The 18685-nt window shown below is 37.3% G+C and overlaps 1 protein-coding gene and 1 long non-coding RNA gene across 3 annotated transcripts; one reads left to right on the forward strand and one right to left on the reverse strand.

Annotated features, from left to right (window-relative positions):
• Nucleotides 1-3967: 3967 nt before the first annotated feature.
• Nucleotides 3968-13136, reverse strand: LOC147800508 (uncharacterized). 2 transcript variants are annotated; one of them, XR_015427304.1, is made up of 7 exons: nt 12506-13136; nt 7624-7708; nt 7416-7521; nt 6868-7027; nt 5371-5445; nt 4635-4704; nt 3968-4026 (listed from the first exon to the last, which is right to left on the reverse strand). It is a non-coding gene; the product is annotated as an uncharacterized LOC147800508 (long non-coding RNA). The 2 variants fall into 2 exon arrangements; XR_015427303.1 differs by lacking the exon at nt 3968-4026 and having other exon boundaries at nt 4218-4704.
• Nucleotides 13137-13141: 5 nt separating this feature from the next.
• Nucleotides 13142-18412, forward strand: commd1 (copper metabolism domain containing 1). Its single transcript, XM_022232951.2, has 4 exons — nt 13142-13318; nt 14755-14910; nt 15748-15879; nt 16008-18412. Exons 1-4 carry the CDS (start codon nt 13142-13144, stop codon nt 16107-16109), a joined length of 567 nt encoding a protein of 188 aa, XP_022088643.1. The 3' UTR covers nt 16110-18412.
• The last annotated feature ends 273 nt before the right edge of the window (nt 18413-18685 follow it).

The following is an 18685-nucleotide window of genomic DNA, read 5'->3' on the forward strand; positions in this document are numbered from 1 at the left end:
CATGCCGTTTTTTTTTTCTTATGCCGTTAAGCCTGCAACTGTTCCAAGTCTGCAGTTTGTCGGTTGATTCCTGACAATCCGTAAATGCATACAATTTAATCTGCAAATGTCATAAAAATTAACAGACTTGAAAATCCCCCAATTAGGTTAGGAAAAATCTCTCAAAATTTTCACTTATCGACGTTATTAACGGTTTGCCATTTCGATGATCTCAACACATATCTTATGGCACTTCAAGATCTCTGCAGTCATTTTTTATTTATTGTAATTTCAAATAAAGGTTTACAATATCGAAGTGTACAAATTACGATTTACACCCAATTAAACAAGGAAATCGTTACCATGCGAGAGCTAGACCTAAACAGAGTGCACCAATGAATGTTTATTTGAAATCAGACAAAACCAAGCCCTGCCAATTGAGCTCGACGCTAGAATTCGCATATCAATGACATTGAAATATTTCTACAATTGAAACGAGACTTGATGTACAACGGCGATAACGTTAACTTGAATGTGTCCGTCAGAACCGCTGTGAAGCTGTTTTGGAAGTCATTTACAACAAATTAAATTCATGAAGTACTCGTGATATAGACGGCCTATAGTTGTTTCCTGACCAATGCAAACAATAAAATTTCCTAATTTGGAGGAATAAAAGCAGATAAAAAGATAATTTTTATTGCTCAAATCAGAATTCGGCCAAGAAGCAAAAAGGATCTGAAAATCATCATTAAATGGGAGACTTGTGGAATAGACGTCGATCGGGTATCCAGGGATAGGGACACTGGAAACTGGATAAATATAAGGGGTAGTGAATTATGCGGAAAAGCCTCGACTTTCTGACAACAAACACGATGAGCAATCTTGAAATACAAAATTACTATCAACATTATGATGCGGTGATTGGGATGTTTCTGTGTCAAATTAATATTAGCGACATTGTCGCCAACGATGAAATAAAAGTATTTAGACCAAAACCGTAAGGCGGAGCTCTGAAAGTGCCATTGGTTGTCTTCATCCCGCAGTCTCAAGGTGTTTTTACCCAACTTCGATGATGTTGTCATTCCGTGAAACTATCTCTATATGTCGTCATCAAACTTTTAGGGTTTTGCAGTTGAGGACCTCTTTACAATTAAGTCAGATGGAAATTTTGTAGCTCCGTACGAAAGCCACAGAGTGCCATCTTAATAAAACATTCAAATTGCTAAGTATCATTTTTAAAAGTTTGTTATCATTAACTACATTTTCACATGTGCGTTTGTTCGAGAGATTCTCCAGTTTGTTCCTGTAAGATCTCTAAGCAGACACGTTTATTCCATTTCCCATTGAGAAATGAATCGAAAGCTCTAAGTGTATGTGACAGTTAAAATTGAAAATGTTTGCCTGAGCAACATACTTCTTTTTAAAAATGTAACAAATGGTTCATACCCTGACATAGAAACAAGGCTTGTATAAATCAAAACGAACTGGAGAAAGCGTGTCCCGAACAAACATAATTTAAACAAATAATATAATTTACTTTTAGAAAGTTTCACGAAAGCAAAAAGGCTTTCTTATATTGGGTCTTATTAGAAAAACAAATACCTGTGTCATGATTTTACTGCTTCGCGTTTGTCAAGATTTCCAGGGGTAATACTTAACTTCTTGTAGGCCTACCTACTCTATTCCAGGTTAGAATGCGTTCTGTATCTTGTCTGGTAAGAGTTTAAGAGAGTTGGGAGTTTCGGAGGAGTCACTTGATCATCCACCATGGGCACCTTCTGGACGACAATAAGTTTCCTTTAAAATGTTATAATAGCCATTAGAAATTGAAAAAAAAAGAGAAAGGAATTACGGACGTCATTTGTGCACAAACCGTATGGGACTGGTCTGAATAGTTCTGTCTTCTAAATAAACGACTTGTATTTTTTCCTCCTAACAAGTCAATGTTGGGAACAAAAACTGGTTAAAAATTTGGCTACAATTCCGAAGCTGAAATAATTTCAATCAATTTTTTTCCATAAGAGTCTCGTAGGCTTATAACTGTGCACCGAGCATCAAGTGTTGCCTGTACATTTATATTGAACTCTCCTCCGGCTCCGTAGCCTACCGATTGGACCGCAACGACCTGTTTGTTGTTGTTTTTTTTTTTTAAAGAGCGACGATATTCGTCGTTCTACAATGATTTCCGAATACGTCCAGACAGACGCATCACACCACTAGTATGGCTGATCCGGCATCTGGGTTTATCATCGTTGTAGATAACGGTGTGTGCACGATTCAAAAGTTTCAACACTTGGTGGTGGGGCTGTAAAAGTTCAAGTATGAAATGTATATGTACAACACAAAATGTATCCCGTAATTCTCACCGGATCTAAACCGATCATCACTTGGACAGTGTCATATAACTTGTATTAACGGGCCTGTGCATGGTACGTGATGGCATGCAGAGTTACACTAGCAATTGAAGGGATTTGGGGTTAGAGATATCACGTAAGCGGTTAATGCTCGTTGTACAGTTCAATGACTAAAGAACACTGTTTATACAAGGTTCTGCTTGGAAAGCGAAATTAATTTTATTCATGATAACATGTTCCTGTTACAAGGACCTCTCTCACGAATGCACACACTTTTATGCAACTGTATTCGCAAATTTTTGTACTTGTTTTATGTATCCAACCTAGCACATCTACTTCTTTCTCTCACCCATGATGCCTAGGCCTACAATCATGTTTGTAAAGCTGGCAATGTTTCCCTTTTCTCTTGAACATTATCTTGTTACATACCCGCTATTATACAATAAATAATACGTCAATACAAGTTAATTATTAAGTAACGTTGGAAGCCGACACTGTAAAAATAACCTTTTAAGTGGTTTACTGTTGATTATTGGCACTTCAAAGGTAAAATTAACAAAAGAGAATTGACACGTGTATCCAACCAACGATATGCCTTGTTCTTATCAAAAGAAAATTATAAGAGCTGCCAGCATTATGTATCACCCTTTAATCAAAGCACTGGTTACTGTCATTTCCAGCTGCACTGTTTACCCTTCCTGAAATTAAGTACTGTTCTATTTTTATGACGAAATCTCGTCACAGGTTCACTATTCCATTCTGATGTTGGGACATTTGCATGAACAATTTACTGAAGGCAATTCGTGACTGTTCATGTTGGCGTAATTTTATGAAATAATCATTGGCTGCTGTACATTACTTGTTGAAAATACATCAACAAAACAGTGATGAGGAAAATTCGCAATACGTGTTTGCATGCAAAGGATTATTAAGCGAACACCCATCCCCAGAATTCCAGAAAACTTTACTTAAACTTTGCTTTCCCTTCGATTTAATTTTTTCCAATAAGTTTCATGGGAGGCTGCAAATGCATTTACACATTCTTCAAACCACTGTATCTAATGTAACAATTACATAACGAACATAACAATATTATATAGTGTGGCATTATCAATTAAGGGACGGACTGGGTGCCGACATCATGAGAAAGATGGAGGATCCTTCTCCGCATAACCTTTCCATATGGTCCGGGTGTCAGCTGATGAAGTCCATCCTAATAACAGCAACAAACCAAACCAGAAAACCTAATTTGGGGAAAACAAACACCACATGTATAAAACTGCCACTTCCCCAATAACATGATACAGGCCCAAAACGGGTCTTCCTTAGTTATTTCGAGGACTGCTTAATAGTCGGAGCATTTGTCTCATCAATTTTACCGGAGCAAAACCAAGATTTTTGATAATAACATATTCTCATTTTCAAGAATGATTGAATTTTGTATACCCCTGCAGTATCCAGGTCTCCCTTCCTGTGGACATACAACTGGATAACAGACATCAAAGTTCCACTCAGAAGCGTGTCATTTCCTTTAATGCCAAAAAATGCCATCCCGTGCTGTTTGTCACGTAAATCCTACTTATTTCTTCATCCATCTTCACCACTATACAAACTAAGTACTCACATTTAGAAAGGCCTCCATGTATGCAAAAACATGCAAACCGCAATCATAGAGGTTTTCCTGCTGCGGCACCTGATGAAAAAAAGAAGAGAATTTTTAGCTAACACAACATGTGATATTTGTTGAGGTTGTGGGTCAAGGACGTCTATAAACAAGGAACAAAGTGAAATCAACAATATCCAAAAAATCACAATCTGCTACTGATCAGCAGGATTATGCAGAAGTTTAATGGAACTTCGCACTTTGATTAACCAAGTGTAGTTGAAGTGTTTAATTGTAATGCGCCCCTAACTTATCACATAAATGAAATCATGCCGACTGTTAAGATAATGCTGTTCACAGACAAACCAAGTACAACAGATGACTCCAAAACAGAAACATTTAAGATTCCCAATGAACACTACTTTATTTCTTAAACCAAAACCATGAATACCTTGTCAATAATAAGGGCCGATCGGATACCTATAGCTCAGCAAGCATGCTTGGATCAACCACATTCATTATTCACCCTACACTGACCGCAACACTACGTTCCATGTTTCTTTCAAAATCTAATATATGGAGCAGTTTAGTTATGAAAGGAACTATAAAAAAAATAAAACAATGGGCAGTGTATTTTGTAACAACCGTGTGCTTATATTTTTAGAAATGTGGATGTAACTGCAACAGATAAATCTTACCTCACAGACCTCCAACTCCAAGCTGTAATTAAATGACTTTCAAGCACACCGAGCAATCTGATTCATGTATCTGGAGAAGTGATGAATCAAAGAATTATATACATGAAAAACCTACAAGATAATTGGATTCTGGAAAAAAAAAAGATCCAACAGCACAAATGGAGTAATTTCCCTAACGGAGTGCAGACAGTCTTGTCTAACAATTCGTATGACAACTTAATCAAATCAGATCTTCAGACAGAGGTACATTATGTTATTTTGTCTGGGCAAAAGTAAACGGAGAATTGAGTTGATTCTCAAAGCCAATCAAAATCTGGAAAACTTTTATGACATATAAAGTATGATTGTGTGGTGAACATAAGTCGAATTTTGTGTAAAGTTCATGTGAGCATGATATACAATGCTGGTGTGTAGTCCCAACAGCTGAAGTTGTACTGGCTTGAAAGTAGTGGTTATAAAAAGTTTTTTTGGGTTTATTTAAGTGTGAAATTACGGTTCAATATACACCGACAAATCACAAACATTTGTCATACATGCATTTTCAGGATAAATGAGAAACAGTTAAGTTAATTAGAACTAACTAAAAAAAAATAATACTTTCAAATTTAGACAGCAAGTGCCATATGCCTTTGTGGGACAATGCAACTGTGATACATAATACTCAGATAAGATACGGTTGTCATGTTTCTAAACAGTTTAATAAAGGCTTTCATTAAGTTCCACTCTCATACATTACCTAGTGGTGGTCTGATGGATCTCTTGATACACTTGCTGACCCAGATGCCCCTGCAGAGAGTCAAGGATCAGCATCCTGCATTGGAAAACCAGCAAAGACATTACACAGTTCTCATCAAACACTTTGGTAGTAGGAAACTTGTCTATATCGATTAACTGCTTTTCAGGATACATGAAGAATTATTTGTAATTTCTGACAAAACATTTAAACATATAATAATAAATGAGAGTAACGCAAGTGGATTGCTTATTGCTCTCACGTTTTCCTCTGGTCTCAAATAAAGTGGCATATTCAACTGTCAAAAGACTGTATTAACAAGAAAAAACTTGCATCTTAACTTTCAGTAAGTTGCATTCGATCAACTGATAATTACTGGAAAATAACTTGTGCATACTGGTTCTCATGCTGAAACAATTTCTTTTCACTGGAAAAACAGCAGGTGGTAGCAGAAAGTGCATAATTTGACCGAAGCATTCCAGCTCTAGGCCAAAAATAAAATGCTTATGATTATGGTTTCCCAGCCCACCCTACTTTTTAAATACCTGTGAAAAGGGCAGTCATTCATCATGTGATAGTCATTTTTATTTGAATAATGGTCTTCTGCAGATATTTCATGATGTAAGTTTAATGAAGCATATTCCTAGATATGAAAAAAATGCTAATTGTCATTTCAATGTTAGTAAACATCCAATGAAGAAACAGAACTCTCCATCTGCAGTATCACCATATGCAATCATTATTTTTAATGCACGAATACAAAATTTTGTTGTCTTAATCTTATTTATCTTATTAACCCAAATATTGTATTCATGAACTCTAAGTACAAATCGCATCAGAAAGAACACAATAATTTGCTGATTTCTCAAATTAACCAGTGTCGGGAAAATATTGCCTCTCTTGTAAAGGGCCTTAAATTCAATTATAAAACCACGTGAGCCATTTTACATTCAAGAGGTACAGGCACAATTGCAGATTACAGGCTCAGAAGACTTTTTTTTGGGGGGGGGGGAATTTTACCGTTTGTTGGTAAAAAACCTAAGTGAAAATGTTGCGATACCTGGCTACATGGTATTTAGGTTTAATGGTTTCTGGCTAGCACACGCCAAACAGAGCTATTAGCAATTGGGAAAAGCCGACAACATACAGCTGGATAGCTCTGTTGGTAGAATAATACTGGATAGTATTTCAGAGGTTGTAGGCTTAAATCCCATTTATAATTCCCCCAAACTTAATCAAGATGCTTTTTTGGTGTACAGGTGATTGACATTGATTCCCCCAACAGCGCCTCGGGAAACCTATAGTTATATTATTACACATATATTACTCAAAGAATTGTTGCATGATGATAAATTGTAACCATATATCCTATCACATGGCAATCAGTTACTCATGTGTTGCACAACCTGCTTTATAAGAGTTTTCTCACAAGACAAATGTAATAAAAAACATCAGTGTATTCATGCTTATTTCAATGACCAATTCAATCAGTAAATTCACCTGAATATGCTCCAATTCTGGCTGTGGCTGCCGCCTCTGTCCGTAATGTGTGACTGATGATGTCCTTTGGATTACAGCCTGAGATAACCATTGACCCGTCCGTTGTCATGTGCATGAAAGCACATGATGACGGTATATTATCATTGAATTCACTCAAATACTGCGGAGAGAACAGATTGCATTACGATGTTGCACTAAAAGGGTACAAATTGAAAGGAGGTGATAATTAATTAGTATCAAGAAGTGAAAGTAAGTTATTAACACACCATGAAGTTAGTTTTGATAGCCTTTCGGGTGTGATTTTGCACACTTGTGGATGGAAGGTTAGCAGTAGTTTTTCTTGTTTTCAGAGCTATGTCCTTTTCCCATCTTTTTTTTAAGGGGGAAAATTATTTTACACTTTACTTTTTGTTTAGTATGGATAGTAAACAAATGTGCTTTCACTTCAAGAATTAGAGCTGCTGTAAACGATGACTAGTTATACCAGGTAACCAAGCAATCAACAAACACAAACACAATTCTGGCGATAGGAATATTCTAATATTTACCATGATAGTTTGATCCAAATAAGTTACTAGGACGCTGTATTGCAGCCTCTTTGAATCTTCCAATCACAAATGGGTCCTCCGCAAAAGTTCCCATTGAAAGCTGGAACTTAAATGTAAAACATCAAACATGAGAAAAAAGAATATTCTGATAAACTCACTGCAACTTGATGCATTTTGTTACAATTAGGAACGGCGGAAAAATACATACCACCCCTTTCCAGACCTCCCTGGTTTAGCCTCATTGTGACAAATGAAGACACTGATGCTCCCATTGTAGATACCCATTTTGAAGCCTGCAAGAAATTGATATACCACTCTATGTTAAAATCTAAAAATCATATTACATGATTCCACAAAAGCTATTCCTAACCAAAACCGTGCTAATTAATATCACAACTGATGATTTGCAGGTGGTCTTACGCGAGCAGTATAACCATGTTCAAATTTTACTCTTAAAAACCATATCTCACTAATCGGTTGGAAGGTATTTGTCCTTTAACAAGTGTAATAACAGAACTCCCACAAATTAGTTGCATAAGTGGAATTTAATGTTTAGAAATTCACATTTCTGTATTTTCAGTCGTGGATTTTAATGTGTGCTGAGTTTGGGGATGGAGTTGATGTCTCGGGATTGTGTTGGGACAGGATCTCATGTAAAGGGCAGAATTCTCAACAAGTAGTTGAGGTTTTTTCCTTATATTCATTAAAAAGAAAGATGCGGAGAAGTTTGTGATGACATTTATCAGTAACATGAAAGTGTGTCACTTTGTATATGTTGAATAAGGTTTGAAAACAATATGAAGTTCTGAAAAAAAAGACAAATTAGGTATATTATCACGAAGAAATTCTACGAACGTGTAATGAAACTACTGACATCTAAGGAGAGGCTGTGGTTTTAAACACATGCAGTCCTTGAAAAGGAAACTAAAGGAAAAGCCGATGTAACTAAATTTATTTTTGGGAAGACACCAAGGACGTGGAAGCAAATAAAAAGAAGGAGTAGGTGATGGGGAGGGGTGGATACAAACTTAGATCACAGATTGAACATTTCAGATTTAGTCTTCAGGTTTCAAGCTTTGCAGTGGCTGTAAACTTCTATGTAGATAGCCAACACGTGTTTGGGTGTGAATCAATCAATGTAACTCAAGTGATTTTATCTTAAAAAGGAGAAAATAACAATATAAATTGGGATCTACATGAATGAGTTTTGAATTGAAATACGTACACTCCTAATTTAGGAAGCATAAGTGATTAAAGCCATGATGTTCGCATATGATCGTGGAGAAATTTTCTTTATGTGATGCTGATCTTTTCAAATCATTCCAATAGTGTCAAAACCATGTAATCATTAGGTTGGAAGAAATTGATACTTCAACCCTCAACAGATTTATACGACACTTATAAGGGACTTTTCTGAGTGCATGTACATGTACAATAAGTCCGACCATGGTAGAACACATATTTATTAAAAGGAGATTATTTAATGTGTACGATGTGATAATGGGACCAGGTACAGCAGATGGCTGGCATCTGCTGAATTATCTGTAGCAGGAAAAGCCATCTTTTTATTAACCAAAAATAAACAACACCTGAGTGGTAACAGGATCTTATCAGCGACTGTTTATTACTGTTTAGTAACAAACCACAGCATTCAACAATTATTATTGCTTGACTAGACACAATAGAATGTATGCGTGTGTGGTTTTCTCAAGACAAGTGGACTGTCAGAAAGAAAATCTCAGTAGGCCTTTATTAGCTCAGAAACTGAATTACACACCTTCAATCGCTACAGTTGGTCACGGGGCAGGAATGTTCAAGCAGATTGACACATGAGTTTGTGAAGTTGCCCTGGACACAGTTACCAACAATTTAATACATGTCTGTGCTTGAAAGGGTCACCATCTCTGCTGATTAGAGACACAATGAAATCATGTTATCTGACTCAGAGATAGAGAGGACAGTACTCGCCAGGTTTCAGCCTCTTCGTATGGAGGGTCATCAAACAGTGGGCAAATTATCTGGGGTAAAAGGGGGGTGTACAGTTTCATGGGCTTATTAATCTGTCCCCAAGAGGAGGGTAACTCACAATAAAAAGGGACTGGATAGAGTGAAAAAGGGGCTTACTGTTTATGCCTGCCTGCTGGCACGAAAGAATGTGTCTTAATACTCCATGTAGCTCGTACTTTACAGCATCTTTTCTTGTCATTCATTCAAAACGTTTTGGTCTTCCATGATCAGACATTCAGACCCACTCAGTAGGTCAATAAAGATATCATATTTTTTTCTGTAGTCTCTGCAATACATTTGGGCTGAAGGATTTTCCGACAAGTAAGTACTGTATGTATGTGTCATCAGAATATGACAATAAACATCCACTGAAAATATTCTATGTGTTAAAAGCTATTTGTGTTGTTCCCGGATGCACAGCACTAATAGCAATCACCTAAACATTGGATTAAGACAGCACAGTTTAATGAAACTACAGTCAATCTAGCTTTTCCATAATCCATTTTGTTCGAGTTTGTTTCCCTGGGTACCATCCAGAAATGTTAATGAGACTTATCCAAAATTGGCTCGAGACTTCTGATGTGAAACTAGGCTTAACAATTTCAAGACAAATTCATTTTATATTCTTTGAATTCAGAACAGTAATTTCGTGGACTATTGATACATTAATTAAAGTCTACTTTAATCAATCATGATGAGTTAAAAGGATCTTCGGCCACTTATGACCATTTCAAAAATAAACCTGCATTGATCCATTGACTAAAGGAATGTTCTCAGCAGCGTAATGGCTTGCATCTTAATATAATATCTTCTTGTTAAGGACTCAGCTGACATATCAAAAAACTATGATGAACTGCAACCTTAAATTTATTTTAGAGAGTACTCGGTCGAGTACTTTTATCCTGAAAAGTTAATTTTAATCAAACAGTGATGGTCTGAAGTCATTATGTTGCTTTGTAATCTTACTTTATGCATGTACCTTAAAATGCCGATGTACTTTAGCTTTGTTCACTCCTAACTAGTTAAATATTTGGTAGGGAAGTTGGTTCTCAAAAAGTACTCGACTACATCACTGCCACAGAGCAAAGCAGGACAAAGCACCAAGACCAGGGTCTTAGGAATGACAAGGTCACACCTATCACTCAGAACTTACAAAACCCATTCGAGGACTGTGAGTGAGTCATGATCAATAACTGAAACTTACATGCTTAAAAGAGTAACTTTTGGGCAATCAATAACTAAAGCTCTGTAGACAACAACAACAACAACAACAGTGTTCCTTCATATCCCTTCTCAAACTATTCTCCTTGAAATAAGGAAAGGAGTGAACATAATTGTAATTCTGTCTATCCACTGGTGTTGTTCCCCTGTACATTCATGCAAGTATCATTAGCTTTAAATTTAATGTTGCACTCCCTGAATCTCCTATAATAAGGGGTGTTATCAATCAACTCTTGCATACTTGGATTAATATTTGCAGATTGCATTTGTCTTCTGATGACCTAACTTAGCAGCTTGTACCAAAGTAAATGTGCATTGTATATGGGTGAATGTCATATTCATTATTGTAATTTATTAAATAACGTTATTCAATCTTATCACTTTCATTTCTGGTATGGTCCTTTTATGTTTTCATTGCTGAACTATATGTCTGTGCTATATTCTTTGAAACATTTGTAACAATGATATGTCCTTCTAATGTGTAGATGTTACAACTGCTGATCAATATGTCTAAATTATTATTTTTTTTAATTAGAAAGGAAGGCCTTTATGGTTCACATTAAATTGGTTTTCCCTTACCTGTCATTTGCTAGTGGCTTTATTACTTTGTACAGTCCTTGTGTAAAGTTGTATTTGCCACATACAAGTTGATAAGCATGGCCCGACAAGGAGTGGGTCCACGATGTATTGTTAGGAAAAGACAGGCTATTATCATTGGACTGAGTTGAAGACACAAATCAGTTCTTAATTTACCGTTTTATTGTGCAAGTTGTTTCAGTTTAATCTGACCATGATTTGAATGTTCTTATTGTTTGTTTCTTGTTTGTGTGTCCTCAGTCCCCCTAGTACAATGTACAAGTACATGTTTGTTTACCCAGATGTTCAGGTGTCTGTTTATTTGTGTTGTATTTGATGTTTCTTAATATGTTTGTCTGCGGTTTATTGTTTGTCTTTTTTTCATTAGTCACTTCACCTGTGTTCCCCTGGGTAATGATTCCCCTCCACACCTACAACATCTTATTTCCTGGTTTACCGTCATTCTCCCTTAGAGTTTTTGTGTAGTCTTGTTTTTCTTGTCAACTGATTTATTTATGTGTATTCTCCATTAATTTACACATGTACATACATATCTGTTATTTACTATCTAGTATTTTTGTTTATAATGTTCTTTATTTGAGTTCATTCATTTCCATTCCTGTAACTGGTGGTATTTCTGCTGTTTGATGTGGCTAATAAATAACCAAATAAAAAAACAAATAAACAAATAAATAGGCAGAGGGAAGACTAGCGGAAAGACGAGTGGACTGACTGACCATGAAACATTTTGGGGGTGATTATAAATTTATATAGAGCGGGATGCAGGCTGGGTGGTATAGCTTCCTTAAAGTTGTGGTCAGGCTTGTGGTTGTAAAATTACAGCCTTGGAGTCTTGCGGAGTTGGACAGTGCTTGGAAATGGACCACAACCAGGAACTCCATTGAGATCTTCATTACAAGACATTAAACATACGTAGGATCAAGGAGTGAGTGAGTGACCAATTACTAATATGACTAATTCTCGGCTTACACTTGTTTTTAGGTGTGTTAATATCACGTATTTCTGAATTACATCAACATATTAACATCTCTATTCCTACAGAAGGGCAGCTGATAATATATAATGCTTGAATAACTTGTTGACGCTTTTTGATGCTATTGACGCCAGCATGACCGAGGCAGGTAGAGCGATTTAATGTCAACAACCTTTACACGCGCAAGTAGCGTCAAAAAAGCGAAGGTTCAGTAGCCAAGGGAACGTTTCAAAAGGCGACGGAGGCTGGGGTTAAAATGAATAAATCCCTGTTAGCAATAGGTATTACTTACAACGAGTTGTCTCCCGTGGTTTAGGCTTTGCATCACAACGACGTAGCTCGGGCTCCGAGTCAGATTGATCAGCTTCTTCTTTTTTTGATGAATCGGAAAGCGATCCATTCATGTCATCCATGACATCGACACGAGAAATAAAGCAGGGCCACAAAAAAGGTGTTACGTCTAGAGTAGGGCCTAATCGGATACATTACTCCAACTGATTCGTTTCCACAGACTGAATTAAGCTCAAGAACCAAAACAAAAAAAACCCAGTGCAGCACCAACGCGAAGAACATTTGCAAGACCTTTGTGAATGATAGGAGCAGAGGGACTACTTCTGACAATACCAGCGCCTGAATCAAGAACTGCATGTCTGAAGTGACAGCAAAAACGAACTGCAAGCTTTGGATCAGTGGACACCATGTGGTTCTTCAATGAATGTGTGATGATAAAACGTCACAAACTTTGGATCGATGTCATTGGACGCGTCGTTCAGATACGAATAAATATGCATGCCCTTCGAAACACGGCAACTAGCGGGGCTATCACAATTACTGCTGAATGGAGTCTAACTGGATAAGAGCCATGCGCACTAAAAGATACAACCACGAGAATTGAGCATCAGACGTGTGATCGCATATATATCTCAAAATGGCGAGCGAGGAGAGGGAGTCACGCGCCGTTCTGGGATTATTAAATGGTCTCGCTAAACGCGAATATTTTGGCAAAGATGAATTCAGTGATGAATTTTTGAAGGCAGAATTGATGGAGAGTGCATCTGACGAAGATTTTTCTGCCTTGCTGTCAAGATGCAAGAGTCTGTTAAAGGTAGAAATGTGTCCCCGGCGCCCTTCATCATATTATGCGGGCCTGCTGTGGTAGTGCCTGCATGCTTATGTCATGATACGGCATGTACGGGACTACGGGGCTCAGAAGCGTCGACTGTTTGCCTACTCGACTCAGCAACTCGACCGTTGAAACAACTCGGCCGCCTGTGCCTTAAACATTTTTAGGCCTGAATGGACAGGCATGATTATGACAAACATTACAATGACAAACATTGATACAGTCACATTGCCTACACCTTTTCTTCAAGTTAGAAAAAGAGAAGACGGGGGACAACTTCCCCACACCGGCAGACTAGCATGAGCAACTATAATCATCGGTGCTGCTGAGGCACCTGTGCACCGTACCATCATGCATGCCATATTGCGATCGATCGCCGTTTTGGCCACGCACCATGCTGGTTACATGTAGGTCGTGCCATCCGCTAGTCTTGTGCATGCTGCACCAGGTCCCTGTGCATACCATGCTCGATGAGTCAAGTCACAACATGACGTGACACATGCAAATTTACCCACACAAATAATCTGCAATCTATGTTACATGTAAATGCCTGATCAACTCTGTCATGTACAGTACACGCCTTGAATGGTTGAGTTGTCTTAAAAGACGACTCATTAAATGGTCAAGTTGTCCCGCCGTTCAAGTTGTCTCAACGGTCGAGTTGACAAACAGTCAAGTTGTCCGACATCCAATGATACTAGCCTATACAGTATCAGTGTGTCAGTGTTAGTTACTTTTGTTACTGGTGTAACTTGGACAAATTTAAAATTTGTGCTGACAGGGTTGAGCGTAACCCTAGAACTAGTCTCTGGGGTTCGTTTTCTGCCTTGTCATCATGGGAGCATGGCAGATGATGAACCCCAGAGTTCTTGGGGTAGATTGAGCCCAACTTTGAAAGTATGCAACTTTTCCATCACACAGCCAGTATAGGCCAAATTATTTATTTTACAGTAGTGGTCCACATTAGAACTCGGAGACTATCCCAAAACTCTGAGAAGTCCCTTTATTCAGGGACAAAATCAGTCCCCTAAACGAGAGAAAGTCTTCCAAAATAGGGACTCTTTTCGAGTGGGTTTGGGAATATTACCATTGCCTGGGGGATTCTTTTATTACGATAATTAGATTCAGCAGAAGGAAGTACCCAAGGCTACATGGTGCCAGTACTGGTACAGCATACAGCATTTGTTGATGTACATATACCATAAATGTGTACAGGCATTACATGCCATCACACATTTTCCCATGTAAAAATGTGCTGTACATCTTTATGTGCAGCATGAAACCTTCATGTACATGTACACTGTATATGTAAATGTACCATACATGTACATATATACACTGCACAGTGTAATGTGAATCTTGCTTGTTCAACATACATGTATGTTGTGAATTTTTTCCTTATTGCACCATTACTACAGAATATAGTGTCTGGTAACATGGACGTGAATCAGCTGGATGCTTTCTTGACATCCCAGACCAAGAAGAAAGGAGGTATCAATTCAGCTCAGGCAGCAGCATTCGGTAAATTCTGGAGGAATAACAAGGCTAAAATTCATGATAGCATTGTTGCTAAGGTAAGTTTGTGACATAGAATCCTTGCACAAATTCCTTTCCTGAAACACCCTTTTTAATCTTGTTCACATGACCACTGTAAACTACCCTTTTCCTGATATATATGTACATGTACCAGTACTTCTTGATCTTTCCTGTGAATTCTAGAGCTTTTTCAAAATGAGTGGTTTAGCTTAGACATCAGTTTCGCTGGTTCCAGTCAAAGCTTGAACATGTGGTTTCGAACGCTGCTTCAAAATGGTTGGAACTAGCAAAACCAAAGTCTAAGCCGAATCCACTCGTTGAGAAAATGCTCTTAGACCAAGCAGAAATACTATTGAAAGCTTACAATGTGGTAGGCATTTCTACTAATTCCCAGTCTTTTGAACTGTAATTTACCATGGAAGATACTAGAGCTGCATAAACAAAATGTTTACAACACAATTCAGTCGATTTTGGTTATATTTACAATACTCTGAAATCTTTTCTACCTGTGAATTTTAATCACAATAACTAAATAAACCTTGCAATCGAATGTTAACAGTGCATCAGTGTCATTGCCAACACAGAAAATGTTTTCAATAAAATATTTAATTTCCAGAATAACAACCAAAAGGTACACAGGTACATGTAATTCCATCTGCACTCTTTGTTCCATGGAAACAACTTACAGTGTACACATAAATGTTTCTACACTGAGGATATGATTTCATTTTTTCCCCAAGAATGTGGGCCGGTATGGTGCAGTTAATTGACACCGCATTCAGTATGGCCAGGGTTAATGCTAAAACAGCCTTTGCCCATTACTCTCTCCAGTTATTCTGCATTCATTTTTAACAGTTTGAAGTTTTGTCCTTTAGAGTATGTGGGGCAACAGTCTAAGGAGCATGAGTTGGAGGATTGACATCAAAAGTCAAAGCAAGTGCATTGATCAAATCAACATGCCCACAGCCATTGTAGAGCTCCAACTTGCTGAAAATAACTCTGATAAGGTATTTTGTCACTGTTCTTTCTTAATCTGTCAATCATGACAATTTCATTCTGAGAAAACCCTTGTGAATGCATCTACCTTAAAAATGATTGTACATTTATGTACACGTATTGTGTTTGACCTTGTCAGGAAGTAGAGTTGGTACGATTTGAGATGGATGAGGAGAAATTGGCCAAGATCACCAAGGATCTGGATATTATGGAAGCACAAATTGCTGCCCACTGCCACTGAACATTATCAGCCCTACACATTGTGTACATATGCCGTAGTAGGTATCCCTTTCTCATTCTAAGTGTCACACCTGTCAAGCTGAGGTGTCTAAACAAGCTCATTATGAAGTGAAGTTATGCATTTGTATTCATACCTGCCCGTAATTAATCACACTGGCCCGCGGCAATTTGATGCCCGACAAGCGATAATGTGTACAACTCTGACATTTCTTTTTGACTAATGTTTGCATACTTCCAAGTGCAAATATAATTAGAGTGAGCTAAGTGTTTCCACCTCCAAGAAGCCAAACATACATGTCCTACCATGACTACAGATGCTAGACAGTCAGTGGACTCTAATGTTTTGACTTGTGGCTTTTGTATCAAATGGACACGGCTGGACGATAGAAGAGTGTGAAGTTTCCTGTCAGCTGAATTGGATTATAGATCAGCAATTACATGCAATCGTCAGTACAGATGCAAACTCCAAGTATTTATGTCGTATTATTAAAAATTAACAATTTGTATGGACCAGCGATGGTTTGTGTAAATATTTGAGGCTGTATAATGGTCTTTTTTGTCAAGGGGTCAAGTGGGAAGCACACACAGTGGTACGCTGTGAAGAAGTTGCATTGTAAACTAAATGACACAGAGTTATGGTTTTCATTAGGAGTCTTTAAAACATGGTCACTACTTGTGGAAAAAAAGCTACACATTTATGTTTCTCACTGTTTTCCTCTTAGACAAAAGCATGTGGTTAGAAACCCATCATTTTGAGAAAACAATGGACCAAAAATATTTAGATTTTAGTGTTATGAAATGAGTTATGTATGTTCAAGTAATGAATTCTTCTAGCTAAACAGACTCAAAAGTCAGTATTGATTGGTTTGTTACAGAAAGTTCTGTCCATTTGCTGGCATGATTGATTATCACACTGGAACTTGTGTCCCAGTTCGTTACATGTGGAACTACAATGTAAATTGTGTCATTTTCAATAAGCGGGGAAAAAGTCAAACAACAAATTCCACAGTTTTTCCACCTGCGTAGTATTTTTAGTACTTTGCAAATTCAGCAAAAAATTTATTAACTAGGAAATAGGCCTGGTAGTATTCATTCACATTTTTGCATTGTTACACGTGACATTTTTGGCTCATGTTAGAGTGCAAATTAATATCTGGCAAAACATTTTGCCTCAAGTGTTTCACCTTTGCTACCTGAAATATTTTACCTCTGCTACATTAAAAAGCATTGACATACATTAATCCTTTATATGTGAGAATTTATGTGTTATTGCATACAGATAAGATACCATAGAGCAGGTAAACAGTTTTCAAATTTCGGCCTGTACATGCATATCCCACTTCAAACCCCTTAAAAACCAAAGTACTCCTTCAGGTGTTACTAGCATTTCATAGTTACTTGGCATAGTACAGTCATACTTATTGTGCTTGTATTCAGATCTGCTTTTTAAGGAATCTAATTTCAGACAAAAATTAAAATTAATGCAGTGGGTAATTTTAATTCAACATATTATTTCCTTGGTAATGTACTTGCATGTATTTAAAAGAGAAGTGTTCCGCGCTAATGCTGTTGCACAAATTGTTCATTCGATAACACCAGCAACAGTGCGTTTATGTAAAATGATACATTTAAATGAGTGCACTGCTTATGAGATACAAAGCTGTCATATTTATGCATACATGTATGTAATACGATGAATTTTGTGCCCCCCGTGTTTTGAATCCTAACTCCCCCAGAATTAGGTCATACAATTTCTTAGAAATGAGTGGGCAGGTTGGTAGCAGAACTTGCAACCAACAACAAGAGGCCTTGAGCGGATTAACTTAGTAGCCAGTGACCTTCCACTTCACTTGACTACTGGACTGAACAGAGACTCTGTTGTATTGTCTCTCTGTAGTTTCTCATTCAATCGAACCTGCCATCCTTACAAATTAGTCCCTGTCCCGCTGTTGGTGAGTTTGGTAATATCTTTGTCTTAAATGTACTTTTATGCTGAGATTAAAGGTTTAGTCCTATCTCAAAAGTTTAGAAAGAGTCGTCACCGGTCAATATCATGATATTACATTTCTTGTATGCAATTGCCGTCGTAATTTTAACTGAGAATGTTGTCAAAGAGTTAAAGAATTTGTGCACATCTTAACTTAAGCCAAAGTCCTTTTCAGAAGTTCTATCTATATTGACATCCGTTTAAGATTGTGTTGTTTCCAGATCCAACATTTCTTTTATGATATGTTCCATGATTTTGTTCAAACACTCTGATTTCATGCTGAGAACTGAATAAATTGAACTTGCTGTATGAGTTTTGATTGATTTGAAAGTTTACCATTTCTGTTTAAAAGACTTCTGTTAACGTGTAAATAAAATTTAGTTTAGACAGGACAGGCTCATGGAATTACTTTTATAACATTTTTCTGAAGTTTTCGTTATATAGTACTTCAAGCATACATTGAATAATGTTCTCTTGACCAAAGTGAAGAAAGGGATTGTGTTTGTTTATGTTGTATAGCGTGCGTAAACTTTTCACTATTTTAGTTGGAAACGAATTGATTCCCACAGGTTGGCTGACAATAACAAGTG

The sequence above is a fragment of the Acanthaster planci genome, linkage group LG01 (genome assembly GCF_054643075.1).
Source record: "Acanthaster planci isolate LZ-2023a linkage group LG01, COTS_SCS, whole genome shotgun sequence".
NCBI lineage: Eukaryota > Metazoa > Echinodermata > Asteroidea > Valvatida > Acanthasteridae > Acanthaster > Acanthaster planci.